This window comes from Copadichromis virginalis, linkage group LG12, assembly GCF_057382275.1.
Source record: "Copadichromis virginalis isolate Kocher_CV1m ecotype Utaka linkage group LG12, C_Virginalis_male_GT1.1, whole genome shotgun sequence".
In the NCBI taxonomy this organism is placed as follows: Eukaryota; Metazoa; Chordata; class Actinopteri; order Cichliformes; family Cichlidae; genus Copadichromis; species Copadichromis virginalis.
In genome coordinates this window covers 22,109,752-22,124,505 of record NC_140629.1, presented here as the reverse complement: position 1 = coordinate 22,124,505, position 14,754 = coordinate 22,109,752, and the positions used below count along the sequence as shown (strand labels likewise).

The following is a 14,754-nucleotide window of genomic DNA, read 5'->3' as shown; positions in this document are numbered from 1 at the left end:
TAATAAAAGTTTGTCACTATTTTTTCTGTTTGTTTGGTTTTTTGTTGTTGTTGTTTTGTTTAATTGCTTATTTGTTTTTTTTGCAAACCAGTACATTTCAAATTTGAAAATCTATGGATAGCAACAATAACACTTCGGCCTCTAGGTGGCAGCATGTGGCTGTAAGTCTGCGATGACAGCTGCTCTAAAAAATAGTAGAAGAAGAGTCTTGTCACGTGACCTGTAAATCAACGTGCTCGCTGGGAGTCTGGAAACAGTACACATCTGTACTGTGGAATCGATGTGATGATGCTGGGGTTTGAAGAGCTGCTGAGAAGTCTGCAGGACTGTGTGATCTCCGAGAATGAAGCAGCTGAGAACATCAGCCGGACTCTGAGGCAGTTTCTTCAGAAACTGTCTGAATCGTCCAGGTAGCAGCTGCACCTCAGGCACGCATAGCTATTTTCTAAAACACTGCATGCTGTTCTGAAAAGTTTGGCTGAATAAGTGCGCTTCCGTGAACAGGAGCGGCGTGAAGAGATGCAAGGAGCGCTGCTTGGAGGAAGCTGTCCAGCTGCTGAGACAACTTTCTGAAGCACAGCTGTCTGGTTTAGAAAACGACCATCTCACACTTCTCGTCAGGCTGCTCATATCCACGCAGCTGCAGATGGTCGGCATCTCCACAGCTTGTCGCAAAGTGGACCAGGTTGGCTTTACTTTGTGTCCGATGTGGCTGTTCGCAGCTTAAAGACAGAAAGGCACATTTACACCTTTATTTTATTCCTTAACAGATGTTGCAACATTTAGCAAAGGTGGACCACCAGCTGGTTTTTAGAGAGACCCGTGAGTGTTTCCACTCCGTAGTCCACAGTGACCAGGTACAGAGTCCTCACTTCGCTTTGGTTTGTCGCACATTTCCATAAAAGGACTGCAGCCAACTTTGACCTTGTCTTCATTTCAGATTTTGTGTTTTGAGGATTTGCAGAGAGGTCAGAACAAATTTAAACTTACATTTATTTTTAGTAAGTTGCCACCTTTAACTTGTGTTTAACTGTTGTTCCTGTGCGTATATATATATATACACACACTGTCTGCAGCTTGTATGTTCCTGGAAGACAGCACTGTTGGCCGTGAGGTGTGGAGAGAGTCGTACATGTCCATGCTGAACAAAGTTTCTGAGTTACTCCCTGTCGCACTGCAGCAAGAATCCCTGAGAGATGGACCGCTGTGCTACATTACAGTCAAGGTATGCGAGGAGCAGTGTGGATCATCATCAACTTACTGCGTGACCTCTGTCACTGACCGGAGAACTGTAATCTCTGCAGGTGTGTTTGCAGATATTCCAGCTGTTGTCCAGTGATGTTGCTCCTCTGGTGTGGGATGAGGAACAGAGAGCCCCAGTGCAAAAGATCCTGCAGACCCTTATGGCCATAATACTTGGACAGGTTTCTAAAGAATTAATTAATCACTCACTTACGAGATAAATGTCAGCTGTTACAGCTTAATGCTGACTGTGTCCTGTCGTGCAGTGCTGCAACAGAGACACTCGTCTTCTTGCCGGCACCGCCGTGGCCATGCTGATCAACACAGCCTCAGAGAACGGAGCTGGAGGAGCTGCAGCCTGGAGTCTGCTACAGGTCTCTCACTTGGGTATGGAAGCAGTGACATGAATGTAGAAGCAAATCAAGCACTGGAATTTGAACAGATATTTACCCAAGCGAACATCTGCCAATACATGTAATATATGTTGCACTATGTCTAAAAATTGATCAGAAACTATGCACACAATGTGTTATCACAGATTCTACAGCACACTGTAAGTGTGTGGACACTCGTTGCTGAATAGCTCCCACTTCCTGTTATTTCTCAGAGCCCTGGCTGCTGGCTGTCGGTGTTCTCCGGGTGCAGTGCGACCCTGCAGAGAAGGATGGAGTGGCCAGACTGGCTGTTTGCAGAGGTCTCCTGACCTGCTGTCGACCTCACATTTTGCTCAGTTCACATGAGGACGCCCCAGAAGTAAATCTACCTGAAGTCCACCTCAGAGCATGCATTGTGGTTGTGTTTGCTTTCATTTCCAAACTTTTCTCTTTAGAATCGCCTGCTGCTGCACGGGTTGTTTCCTCTGGTGTTTACTTTGTGCGAGGAGAAGCTGGATTGTCACTACTTTGCCTTCGAAGGTGAGTTGCTGCCTAAGCTGTTTGTTCATGCTTTGCAACACTTCTGTGGCCTACATAAACCTGAGGTGTTGTTGCAGTGTTAAACTTATGGCTGAAGAAGGTGAAAGAATGTCTGGCTGATCTGTGGAAGGTGACACGTGTTCGCCTTCTTCCTGACAACTGCACTCTGCTGCAGCAGCTCATTCACCTCATCTGGACCAATGCAGAAAGCCCGGTGAGAACAGAACTATTATTGTTAAGTGAAGTGGGACGTTTTTAATATTCAAACTCTTCGATAGACAAAATTGGCAATATGGAAAGAATTACAGAGGACAGGAGTAGGATAGGCAGAGGAAAGGGGAGCAGAAAAAATATCCTATCATATTCTACTCCTCTCCTCTATAATTCTTTAGTAACCATGTTTGTCTTGTATATTTTTATGTCTGATAGACAAAAGACTTAAAATAGACTGTAATTGGAATCAAATTTGTTTATATTCTGTCTTGGTTGATGTCATATTAGCTGCTCGATAAATCAGAATCAGAAACTTTATTGGCATTGTCACGAGAACAACGAAATGAAGAATGGTCCCCGATCATTGCATCATCCCTAGCAATATCAAAATATAAATAAAACAATAAAATTCAATAAATAAAATAGATAAGAATACTTAAAATACTAATAAGATGTAACAGTAAAACATTCACATACATTCCCACACACATGCTTCAGGCCGTGCATAGATTAACACAAGAGTGGCGTGATGGACATTTTTTTGTAGTATTCAGATGTGTTATTGCAGTTGGATAACAGCTGTGTTTGAGTCTATTAGTCCTTGCTCTGATTGCCCTGAGGGCAACAGTTCGAACAGGGAGTGGCCAGGATGTGAGGTGTCTTTTATGATGTTTTGGGCCTTTTTAAAACAGTGGGCGTTGTGTAGAACTTCCAGTGTGGGGAGAGGGCAGCCAGTGATCTTTTGGGCGGTGTTAATGATCTCTTGGAGTGCTTTCCTCTGAGCCCCTGTGCAGCTAGTGTACCAGATGCATATGCAGTAAGTTAGAACACTCTCAACGGTGGCTCTGTAGAAGGACACCAGCAGTTTCTGTGTGATGTTATTCCTCCTGAGAATTCTCAGGAAGTACAGTCTCTGTTGGGCCTTTTTCAGCAGCTCGGAGGTGTTCACACTCCAGGAAAGGTTCTCCTCTATATTGACTCCCAGGAAGCGGAAGCTTGCCACCCTTTCTACACAGTCCCCATTTATGAATAGTGGTTGGATCTCTGCCTTTTTCCTTCTGAAATCTATTATGAGTTCTTTGGTTTTTGAAGTGTTGAGGAGGAGGTTATTGGCCTTACACCATGACGTCAGCTGCTCCACCTCGTCTCTGTACGTAGACTCGTCTCCCTTGGAAATGAGCCCCACCACTGTGGTGTCGTCTGCAAATTTCACAAAGATGTTGCTGTGGTGGCGAGGAGTGCAGTCGTGTGTGTAGAGAGAGTAGAGCAGTGGACTGAGCACACAGCCCTGGGGTGAGCCAGTGCTGAGACTCAGGGCTGAGGATGTGTGATGGCCAACTCTGACTCGCTGTCTACGGCCCGAGAGGAAGCTGTTGATCCACATGCAGGTGCTGTATGGAAGCCCCAGGTCTTGTAGCTTGGCCACCAGTTTGTGTGGAAGGATGGTGTTAAAAGCTGAGCAGTAATCCACGAAGAGCATCCGCACATAGCTACCATGCTCTTCCAGGTGAGTTAATGCAGCATGGGGTGCTGTGGCTACAGCGTCTTCCGTGGATCGGTTTGCTCTGTAGGCAAACTGGTGTGGATCCAGGCTGCGGGGCAGGGCTGCTGTGATGTGTCTGCGGACCAGCTTCTCAAAGCATTTCATTACCACTGGGGTGAGTGCCACCGGTCTGTAGTCATTCAGGCCGGTGATGTGGGGCTTCTTAGGCAAGGGGACTATGGTGGAGGACTTCAGGCAGAGTGGGACAGTCGCCTGTGCGAGGGATTTGTTGAAGATCCTGGTGAAGATCCCAGCCAGCTGTTCTGCACAATCCCTCAATATTCGACCTGGCACACCATCAGGACCCGCCGCCTTCCTCGGGTTAACAGCCTGCAGCATGCGCCTCACCTCGTGCTCTTCCAGGGTGAGGGTGGTGCTGCTATGGGTGGCGTGTTGCTGCTGTGGCTCCAATACCTCCGGTACCCTGGTCTCAAAGCGGGCGAAGAAGATATTCAGCTCCTCTGCCAGCTCCAGGTCACCGTCCGCAGCTCCGAGATTGATCTTATAGTTGGTTAGGTGCTGGATGCCTTGCCACACCTGCCAGCTGGTATTACTCTTCAGATGGTCCTCAATCCTCCTCCTATAGTCCCCCTTTGCCTCTCTGATGCCTCTCTTCAGGTTGGATCGGGCTGTGGTGTAGTAATCCCTTTTGCCAGACCTGAACGCAATGTTCCTCTCCTTCAGCAGCTGCCTGACCTCCCGGGTCATCCAGGGCTTTTGGTTGGGATAAGCCCGGATCCATTTGACTGCTGTAACAGTGTCTATGCAGTGTTTTATATAGCAGAGGACACCGTCTGTGAACATTTCCAAGTCCTGATGTTCAAAGATATCCCAGTTAGTCCTGTCAAAACAGTCCTGCAGCTGCTGAGAGGCACCCTCTGGCCATATGGTAATATTCTTTGTGATGGTAAGAGCAGTTTTCTTGAGGGGGGCATATGCAGGGATTAGAAACAGTGACAAGTGGTCAGACTGACCCAGATGTGGCAAAGGTCTGGCCCTGTAGCCCATTTTGATGTTGGAATAATAAAGTCATATTACAGCCAGGGTTGTCGTACTGTGTGTTTGCAGGTGGACGGGGTGTCAGAAACTGCTCGCAGTGCATTTTTTCTGCTGCTGGATCTCTATGAGATGGACTGTAAACAGTTCTGTGACACAAAGAGGGCTCTTTATCTTACTCTGCTCGAGCGAATAATGAAGCTACCTTGGGAAGCCAAAGCTAAGTATCATCGCCTGTGCGCCTTGCTGCCGTATCTGGGTACTGACAAGGTGAGAATTTAAAGGCAGTTACAGTGTTAATTAATGTTGTGAGCTAGTCATTATTGGCCATGTCTTTGTTTACTTTTTCTGTCTTTCTTTTGCCCTTCCTGTCTTCAGCTGCTGGATCAGTGTCCTGAAATATCCAGTCATCTCCTGAAGTGCTTGTCTACCAATCACCTGGCACCGTGTGGGTCAGAGCTTTATAAAAGTCTGATCCAGCAGCAGAGGCGAGAGCTGTGTGATGGCTCTTCTTCACACGCGGAGCTGGATCTGGCGAGTCACTGGGCACGGCGTTGGCAATCTGTCCTTCATGAGGCGCTGACATCTGAAGTGCCTCTTCTACAGAACAACAGTGCAACGCAGTTATTACCCTGCACCTTCCAGGTGTTCCCCTCTGCTGTGGACCACATGCTGGCCTCCCTGGACCCATACACCCCAGGTCACCTCCACGCCTGGGCCTGCATCTTGAGCTCTTATCGAGCTGTAACTGGAGACTCCCTCTGGGCCCTTCAGGGTAGTTCCACCTTAGAGACCCTCCAGCTAGCTCTAGGATCTGCAGATGACAAAGTACGACTTGCTGCTCTCAATCTGCTCTGCTGCTGCCCGAAGACCAAAGACACACCAACTCCGCAGGAGATGGCGATCATGAGGACGTTCATACCTCAGAATCTAAACTGCGACTCCTCGCCTTTTCGCCAACATTTTCAGGCTGGAGTGAAGAAATTTCTGATTCGGATCAGAGATGGCTGTTTGGCATATGTCAGAGGACAGAAGGGCAAAAAGAAAGGAGAATCCTCTCACTCGGAAAGGACACAGGATCTCTTAGATCAGGGAATAGGTGAGAAAATCATCATTTTTGAATGAGACCTTTCTAGTTCCCCATTTTTGTCCTTAGACTATACTAGAGTAGCTTTGCATGATTCACAATTCAAAATAATCCCCATTTAACCTACACCAGGGCAGTCAGGTGGTCCTCTGTATGAAACAAACTCTCCTCCCTTTAAGGCGATCGTTCCTTTAAGCCAGCTTCTTCTGATTGATAGGCAGTCTCAAACAGGTTTGAACAGTGCGTAGGTGAGTGACTTCTTCTTTTCATATGTCATATAGGATTTGTGGAATGGCTGAGTCAGCTTCCATACACCTATCTGGCACCAGGACACAGTTATCAGAGAAAGAAGACGGCATTGCTGTTGCTCTCAGCAGTGCTGGAGACCTGCACAGACACCTGGAGCCCAGACAGGAAGAAGGGACAACCTCCGGGTACGTTTGGAAAATGTGATGCTGATATTCTACACTTAACAGATTTTTTCCCTCCTGTTTTTTGGCTTTTAATGATATCTGTGGAACATGTTTGCAGCAAATATCAGTTCTCTCATTAGCTGTGCCAGACAGAGAGGACAGTGGGATTTCTTCTGCAGGACGAAACAGCTAGTACTTCTCAGCTGTTTGGAAGATTCTACAAATGAGGTAGAGATGCCGTTTCTTACCTTGAAATTTTAATTGGTTTAAATCAATCGAAGCTGAATATAAGGAATCCCCCCCCCCCAGATTCGGGAGCTCGCTGCTGGGTTATTGTTGAGATTTTTTCCACCCAGTTTTCTAGATGATCTCACTGAAGTGCTGCATACGAGAACTAAACAGCTTCTATGCAGTCCCCGGGTGCAGGAGGCCCAAATGGGAGCACTGATGATGAAGATCCTCCTTCAGAAGTAAGAACTGCTCTCTAAAGGCTGTCGTTCTTATTATATTTCTTTTTTTTGGCATGTGGATTCAAAGCACAAGCTGTTGATTAATTAAAAGTTGCAGTCTATTAGAGAGTGGTGTGTTTTGGTCCCCTGCAATATGTCACTATTGCACAATACTGTAGCATTCCCAATGCTACAGTACTTTTCTTGCTTTTGGAGAATTGAAATGATAAGATTCTTTAAATGATGCTGTAGGTCCATAAACTCCTGATTGTGTAGATGCAGTTGGCAGTCAAAGGAACAGTTTGCATTGCCTGCTGATAATACAAAGGAACTTTAGAAAATGCTTCACAGGTAGTGAGATTTCTTTGGCAGGGGAAGTTACTGAACACCCAAACTCTGTGAAAAAACATAAATCAGGGTTAACTCAGATTAGTAATATAGTTGCTAAAATAAAAAGACATTTCCACTAGAAGAACATGTGATTTTTTAAAAATTTACAGACGTACCAGAAGCTTTGTTCTCACCTCACGCTTAATAAGAGCCAGCTCACTCAAAACAGAGCTGCCACTGCTCATTGAAGAACAGTGCAGAAAGGATGGCGTGCAGTTTAGTCTTCTATATAAGAAACTTTTGTGGCTTGAAAATACTTGTTTGTATTCACAGGTAATATGAACTAAGGAGACACAGTATTATGAAACCAGACATGCAATGTTTTACATAAAAACAGAGCTTTGTTTTTAGCATTGATAATTGTAATGTACATCAAACTGGAACAAACTGCTTAAAAACAGCTTCATTCTCACTGATGACATTTATTCGTTGTATATTTTGGACTCTGATTGGACTATTTAGATTCACTGTGGTGTGACGATCGGATCCATTGTGCCGTTTTTTTTTTTCTGGGGACACCAGGAAGAAAATTAATTTCCGTTTTTTTGTCACTGTAGATCAAAACACCAGTGTGAGGGCTGCAGGCTGAACAGTAGGGAAAGTAACTCAAAGGCCTTCTGCATGGTTAAAGTCCTGGTGAAGGAGCTCGAGGAGCACTATCTAACAGCCAAGGCAGACATGATGCTTGCTGCCAGAGAAAAGCCTATACATGGTGAGACTGAGAGACATTTAAGATAAACCTCAAAAAAAGTTTCAGTCCTTTAAATCCTGTCACGAATTGGGTTGCAGGTGCTCTAAGTGCTCTTCAGAGGTGTTTGCTTGAGACACCCAACAGTGTATATGACACACTTGACCCCAGTCTGAACATGGAGGTGCTGGGCCTGCTGGAGAACATCTCTCTGCTGCTGCTCGGTGTTCTTTACGGAGATCCGGAAGCATGTGCCAGCGAGAAGGGTAACAGAACAGTCTGCAGAAACACTTCTCACTTAGTTGAGATTTATTTCTACACCTCTCGAGAAATTACTCTGTCTCGTCCTAGATGCACCGCCTTCCTTTTGTGATATGGGAAATGCCATCAGCTCTCTGATAGCCCAAACATCTGCAGGTGGCCAGGCAGAGGGAGAGGAGTGTGTCCTGCTCTCTGAAGAGCACAGCCTTGTTCTCACCTGCTGCTGGGTCTCCCTCAAGGTATAGCTGTAGATGTAGATGCACAAACTGATTGCTGAACGTTGAAGATGTTTTTACCACTTTGATAAATGTGCATTATTTGTTTTCTGATTAGGAAATAGGAATATTTTTAGGCTCTTTGGTGGAGAAAATTCTCACACAATCCAAACCCAGCAAGTGCCTTCTAACAAAACAGGATCTAATCAAAGCTGCAGAAATATTCAAGAATATTCTTCTCAAATGCCGTCACTGGGTAAGTTTTATAGAGCCCACTGAGAGGCACTGAGTCTGGATGTTCTAAACTTTATGAAACTATATTTTTTCCTCACCAGGGGGCAGTAGAGGGATGTTGTATAGGTTTCACAAAGTTCTGCGCTTCTCTATTGAGCAGCAGTGATCCAGAGCTCAGGGATATCCCAGCCCAAATGCTGAAAAAAGTAAGTGATGGTGCATTCCCGGGTTGAAAGCTTTACACGGATTGTTGGCTTTTAGATTGAGTTTTTCCACTCGTTTCTGTTTACAGGGACTGCAGGTTGTTCAGTGTCTTCGTTCTACATCTGTGACCCGGCGGGCTGCGGGGTTGCCTATGTTGATCCTGTGCATTTTGTCTGCAGAAGAAGCGAGTAAAGCAAGACCACTGTTAGCCCACAGTATGCAAACCTTGCTGGAAACAGCCAGAACTCCTCTAAATGATGACTGGGACCAAACGTTGGACCTGCCACAGGTGCGTAGCTACAGAGGGAAGATGTTGGTTTTTGTAATTAAAAAAGACAAAACAAAAAACAGCAGAGGTGGTGGAATAATTGTGCTTTCCTCTTACAGGTGTGTGCAGTGCACACCCTGCAGGCTCTGGTGCGGAGCACGGCTTTGGGAGCAGCTATCCTTCAGTTTGCGTCAGATGTAGCTATCTTGTCACTCACTCTGCTCAGCTCTCCTTGCTGGGCCATGAGGAACGCTGCTCTGCAACTTTACAGTGAGACACTCACTCATTTAGAGTTTTAGTTTTACTATGTATTTGTAGTTTTTCATCATGACTGTTACTGTGTTTTCTCCATTTTTAAATATCTGTACAAATACCAGAAATACCTCAGTTTCCTTTTAAAGAAGAAACCGATTTTGATTATTGAGGAATATGGCTATTAAGTTCAGCCCTAAATATCCTCTGTTTCCAGGTTCTCTCTGCACACGAATGCTCGGCCAGCGGTCGACCTCTGAAGAGGCTGGCCCCACGCAGCATGCTATGTCTCCTGCTGCCTTCTTCTTCCACTATCCTGCACTCCAGCCCTTCCTCCTGGGCGAGCTGAGAGGGTCGGCACAAGACCTCGAGGGTCCACCCAATGAGGCCAAGCTACATCTCAAACCCTCGCTCTACCCTGTTCTCACTCTGCTAGCCCAACTCCAGCCCGGTGTTCAAGACTCAGAAGAGTGTGTAATGTTTACATTTCTCTTAAACAGTTTGATTAGAAGTAAGATTGAAACATTACAGTGACTTTACAATGTCACTGAAGACCAGCGATTTAAGGAAGGCATTTTAGGAAGTTTTCACATTTGGTTTTTTGCTTAAAGTCAGATAAGAAAATCAATATTACTCTCATGTCTGCACAGTAAATATGTAGCTATAGCTATCTACCATAACTACTGAGAGCAAGAATAAAACATTTAGAAATAAGCAATCTCATTTTGCTGGAATTCTTGACAAGAATAAAAATAAGTATATTCATCAAAATGTTCCTTGTATAGGTCAGCATTTTGTTTCATTTATACATTTCTGGTATATGTTAGTTGCACATTAATAAATCTCTGTATTGAGCAATATTTAATTAAGTGAATCTCCTGGCTTTCCTCCTTTCTTCCAGAACTTTGTCAGACTTCCTGCCTCCTTTACTCCAGCTGTCTGCCAGTCCGATTTACAGTGTGAGAATGATGGCCTCAAAGGCTCTGGTTGCCATGACTCCTCCCTCTGAGTACATGAACATCCTCATCAACCTGACATCTCAACTTCCCAGTCCACAGCAGCAGTGCTCTCACAACCGGCTCCATGGACAGCTGCTGCAGATCAAAGCTATTCTAGAAAGAGCTCTCTGCGGCAACAGGTGAGACTTAAAAGAGCTCTTTATTCTTTCATCTCACACTTTCAGGCTTTCAAAGGGCTTTGTTCATTCATCAGAATGTCGGGTTTTGAAATCCTGCTGCGTTTCCATTAGCAGCACCCCTTCAGATAACCTGTTTGAGGTGCTGAGCAGGATAATAGCGTCACTGTGGATGGTGACTGAAGCTCAACGCTGCCCCCTGGTGAGAGCAGTCTATCTCGATGTGGTCGATGCTCTTAGAAGATTCTGCTGTGAGACCTACCTTTCAGATCTCAGCAGCACACTCCTGCGTCACCTCCAAACACCTCAGCAGAGTCTTCAGGTGTGTGAATTACTAACCCGTTTATTGGGCCCATAAAAGGTCTTCCAAAGCCTGATACATGTGGCTGGTGCAAATGTAGCTCCTTCATTTTATATAAAATAAGCACAAATGTGACTGTTATCAATATAATTAAATTTTTTTTTAGGATTCTTCTCTTGATCTCAGTCACTCAGTATCTAGTTGATTCAGAAAATATATTTGCAGCTGCTTTTACCACAAGTCTTTCTTTGTTTTTGCCTAATCCGCTCTGTATTGAGCCTGTCTATACCTGTTTCCACAGGTTGGGATGTCATCCTTCCATGAAAAAGCCATTCACTTTCTATGTGCAGATCAACAGTGGGCATGCAAAATCTGGGAGAACTTCTCTTCAGCGAGCCCTGATCTTAGACTCACATTGGTTGCATGGGTCCTGGATGGGCAGAGTTTGCGGCAGACTGGCTTGAAAGAAGTGGTCCAGAGGGTGCTGCAGGTAAAACGTGATTTGTTCCCTACACTTGAGGCAGCACAGAGAAAGCAGACTTTCCCAAAACCAGCCGAGCAGCTTTTTTTGTAACGACCTTCTTATAATACAATGAGAGGAAACCTTTGAGCCAAAGATAATCTTAAATATAATGCCAGCCGAGGTTGACAGCTGGCAAAAGAAAGGGTGTGCCCGTACACTATTATAATTTGGAAAAAGGGCGACTCTAGCACAGCCGTGCTGAGGATATATTCCCTTTATATCACTTGTGTGTTATGTTATCGCTAAATCAACCAACTGCATTGTTTCCTGCCAGTGTTACTCACCCATTTTAAAAAAGATCCGATAAGATCCTGAATATCTGCAGACAGTGGGAAAGATGATTCTTTTGTGGTTTGGTGTTTATTTTCCAGCAGTTTTTTTTAACCTGTTCATCTGATTTGGTAACAATGCATAAGCACTGCTTTCAGTAAACTGAAAATAAAGAGAAATTATCTGTTAAAAGACAAAAAAGAACCTGAACGTCTTACAATCAAATCCACTTCCAGGCAAATTTAAGGGAGGCGTTGTTGAGCCGCAGTGTGGAGTACTGCAGGAGCTACCTTGCAGCCCTGGTGGCAGTGATGGCCAGAGGTGATACCGCTTCATCCCAGCGTGTTGTACTCTTGGCCCCACTGGAAGAGCCAGTTCTGCTTGAGTGTCTGGATTTGCTGCTTAGGGACCTGGAGGACCAGAGAGGCGGGCCAGAGTTTCTATCCCAGGCTTTCTCTGCTGCTAGCCTGCTGCTGTCCCATTGGCCACAATCCAGGTTTTTACACATTTTATTGCCCCACTTTATTTCTTTATTAAGTCCCATATTGGAGTACGTCTCACTGCAGCCCTAATTTTCTTCTTTTCTTTTGCCAATCAGTCTAAAGATATCCATGATCCAGCGCTGGTGTGGTATTTTGGAATGCCTTTGGGCCCCAGATGTCCCTGAAGTGCTCAGGATAGCATGCGCTGAAGCTCTGTGTGTGGCTGGAGCGCCACTCATGAGCCACACAATGAAAGAATACAGCACTCTGGTTCCCATTATGATCAGGTATTAAGGAAGTCAAAGCATGTCGTCAGGTGATGCACTCTGATGAGCAAGACTTCAGAACACTGAATCTTCCCTCCTAGGTTGATCAACACAGGCCTTTACTTGCTGCAGGACCAAAGCCAGGAGGTGAGGATTAAAGCGGCTTGTTTCGCCTCCGTGCTCCACCATGCAAGAAGAGGCCAAAGCCAGAGGAATGTCTACCTTGTGCAGGTCAATCAAGCTCTGCCATTCCTCTTGGATGTGCTGCTAGAGGAGTGCTGGGATGCTCCTGGCACACTGGAGGTGCTGATGTGTCACCTGCCTCAGTCTGACCTCAGATCTGTGCTGAGACATGCCTCGGTGGAGGGGTACGTTTCATCACCGAATCAATGCATTTGTACAAACGTAACCATATAACCATATTAACTGCGTGTGGCTTATTGCTCCCTCTCTCAGGTGTTCCAGTCTGTATGAGCAGGATGAGGCCAATGTGTTTGCAGAGCCCTCTGTGATGTCCGTGCATGTACTGCCTTACCTGCTACAGATGGCTGAAAAGTACTCTCAATCCTCTTCTCTGGCACGGAGCCTGAATTCATGGGCACAGGACAATGCTGCACAGGTGGTAGACGGCCTTGCAGTCTGCAAAGAAGTCCACCCAGGTGCCACATTAGCATGCCAAACGCCATATACATACTCTTGCATATTTGTGAATTTTCAATGTTATAATTCAATTATTTATTCTTTCTATAGCTGAATCATTGACCCCCTTATGGCTGGCTCTCCTTGTGGACCCCCGTTTCCACAGCACCCTGTGTGGCCTGTTGACCAGGGCTGCCTTCCTCCTCCGACTACTGAAAACATCTAATTGTATACAACACCTTTGTGATCCTTTATCCGTGAACACGCATTTACAGGACGTTTGTAGTCTACTCACTCAGAACGGTGTCCACTTTCCTTCTGCTTTGACAGCTGCTGTGGCTGGAGAGCTGCCACTACGACAGAGCGCTCAATGAGCAGAGCCTTTTTGGCTGATGTGGCTGTGGATAAAATTACCTGCAGACACTTGAAGAATGATGATGATGGCGTACTCGTATAAGGCCCAAGGCGTGAATGAGTATTGCAGATCCTGATGCTGCAGTACAAGGTTATGTAAGAGCTGCTACCACTTCTGGACATTATAATATTTGCTCTACAGAAAAGAGACCATCCAGGCTCTTCATGCCAACTGAACATATGCTTAAAAAAAAAAAGAGAAGAAAAAGAAAACAGCTGCTCCTCCTAATCTCTAGAGGGATGTTAATGATACAATGCCTTTTAATAAAGTTTAATAACATTTTCTGAGGGTTGGTTCATTTCTTGTAGAGCTACAGTCACTAGAATAGCAGGTCTGCCTTTGATCACCATAAACAGTTTCCCAGCTACAAGTTTGCTGTGTCTGAGCATCGACAGCAGTGAGGCTCAGAGTGATGCAGTGATGTAATGCAACAGCATCTGGAGAAATTATCTGCCTGCTACCCACCAGGGGAATACAGTGCATGCTTTATTGTTCCATTAGAGGCCTTCTGCCTGGATAAGTGTTCCCTTTCCAACCACATGAGGGCTGATGATTATGGACTTGAATGTGATTGAGAGCCGGCGGTTGCCCTGCAATAGACCGCACACTTGAGCAGTCTTACATCACTGCTTTTGTTTGAGATGGGCAGCTCTTGTTATTAGATAAACAGGGACATCAAAGCGGGTGTACATGCTGTCATTGGACATGATTAGTAGTGCAGCATTATCAGTTTATTTGTATCTGAACCTACCTCTATATGTGCTTGCACTGTGCATATATGAAGCGCTGCACTTGTGTGCATCTAGGTTATGCAACAGTAATGACTATAAGCTTGTATTAATGGCTCGTAGATTAAACTTATGCAATGTGTCTTCTATGAGCCATGGCAAAATCCACACCTGAGTACTGTGAGATTAGCATGAGCCTCAAAGGAAACCGTGTGGGCCGTGTTGATACCGGCTCATTTTAAATAATGGAAGCAGGAGAACACAAGTGTGGGGGCCATATTTGGACAAACATAATCATTCTATCTAGAATCCTTTAAGAGTTTAAATAGTGCCTACAGCTTGCAGCTGCAGATAAAAACAAAACCATGCTTCCCTTCCTTAGTTTTAAACACACTTTACTTTCCTACTTTTTAATAATCTTGTTATTTTAACTCTTGAAAGCTTTTTCACATGCCTGAAAATAAAAGTGTACTTTTAATGAAAAGCTATTGTAATTGTGTTTTTTTGACTGAACGCTCCTTTATTCCCCTTAAACTTGAAAACAAAGTATGAGAAGTGAGTTTAAGGTCATGATGGTTAGAGATTTCCTCCTGGAGGCAAAGTGTGCATGAAACTGGAAAATGACC

General features: G+C 45.1%; 1 protein-coding gene across 2 annotated transcripts; it reads left to right on the top strand.

Moving 5' to 3' along the window:
• Positions 1–218: 218 nt before the first annotated feature.
• On the top strand, positions 219–13,682 carry LOC146697000 (tRNA (32-2'-O)-methyltransferase regulator THADA). 2 transcript variants are annotated; one of them, XM_085475404.1, is made up of 31 exons: positions 219–410; positions 505–685; positions 771–857; positions 941–968; positions 1,077–1,225; positions 1,305–1,424; positions 1,509–1,629; positions 1,850–1,995; positions 2,072–2,156; positions 2,234–2,370; positions 4,981–5,178; positions 5,287–6,007; positions 6,277–6,429; positions 6,527–6,636; positions 6,718–6,878; positions 7,805–7,959; positions 8,037–8,201; positions 8,287–8,435; positions 8,530–8,667; positions 8,747–8,851; positions 8,938–9,138; positions 9,237–9,387; positions 9,587–9,839; positions 10,271–10,507; positions 10,619–10,826; positions 11,107–11,295; positions 11,835–12,094; positions 12,197–12,367; positions 12,448–12,714; positions 12,803–13,005; positions 13,097–13,682. In XM_085475404.1, the coding sequence occupies exons 1-31, from the start codon at positions 286–288 to the stop codon at positions 13,357–13,359; spliced, it is 5,637 nt and encodes a 1,878-aa protein (XP_085331530.1). In that variant the 5' UTR covers positions 219–285; the 3' UTR covers positions 13,360–13,682. The 2 variants fall into 2 exon arrangements, with proteins under 2 accessions (XP_085331530.1, XP_085331529.1); XM_085475403.1 differs by lacking the exons at positions 219–410; positions 505–685; positions 771–857; positions 941–968 and having other exon boundaries at positions 1,018–1,225; positions 10,622–10,826.
• The last annotated feature ends 1,072 nt before the right edge of the window (positions 13,683–14,754 follow it).

Coding starts and splice junctions, on each gene's coding strand:
- LOC146697000 (XM_085475404.1), top strand. CDS start 286: ATGATGCTGGGGTTTGAAGAGCTGCTGAGAAGTCTGCAGGACTGTGTG. Junction 411..504: donor AAACTGTCTGAATCGTCCAG/GTAGCAGCTGCA, acceptor TTCCGTGAACAG/GAGCGGCGTGAAGAGATGCA. Junction 1,996..2,071: donor CACATGAGGACGCCCCAGAA/GTAAATCTACCT, acceptor TTTTCTCTTTAG/AATCGCCTGCTGCTGCACGG.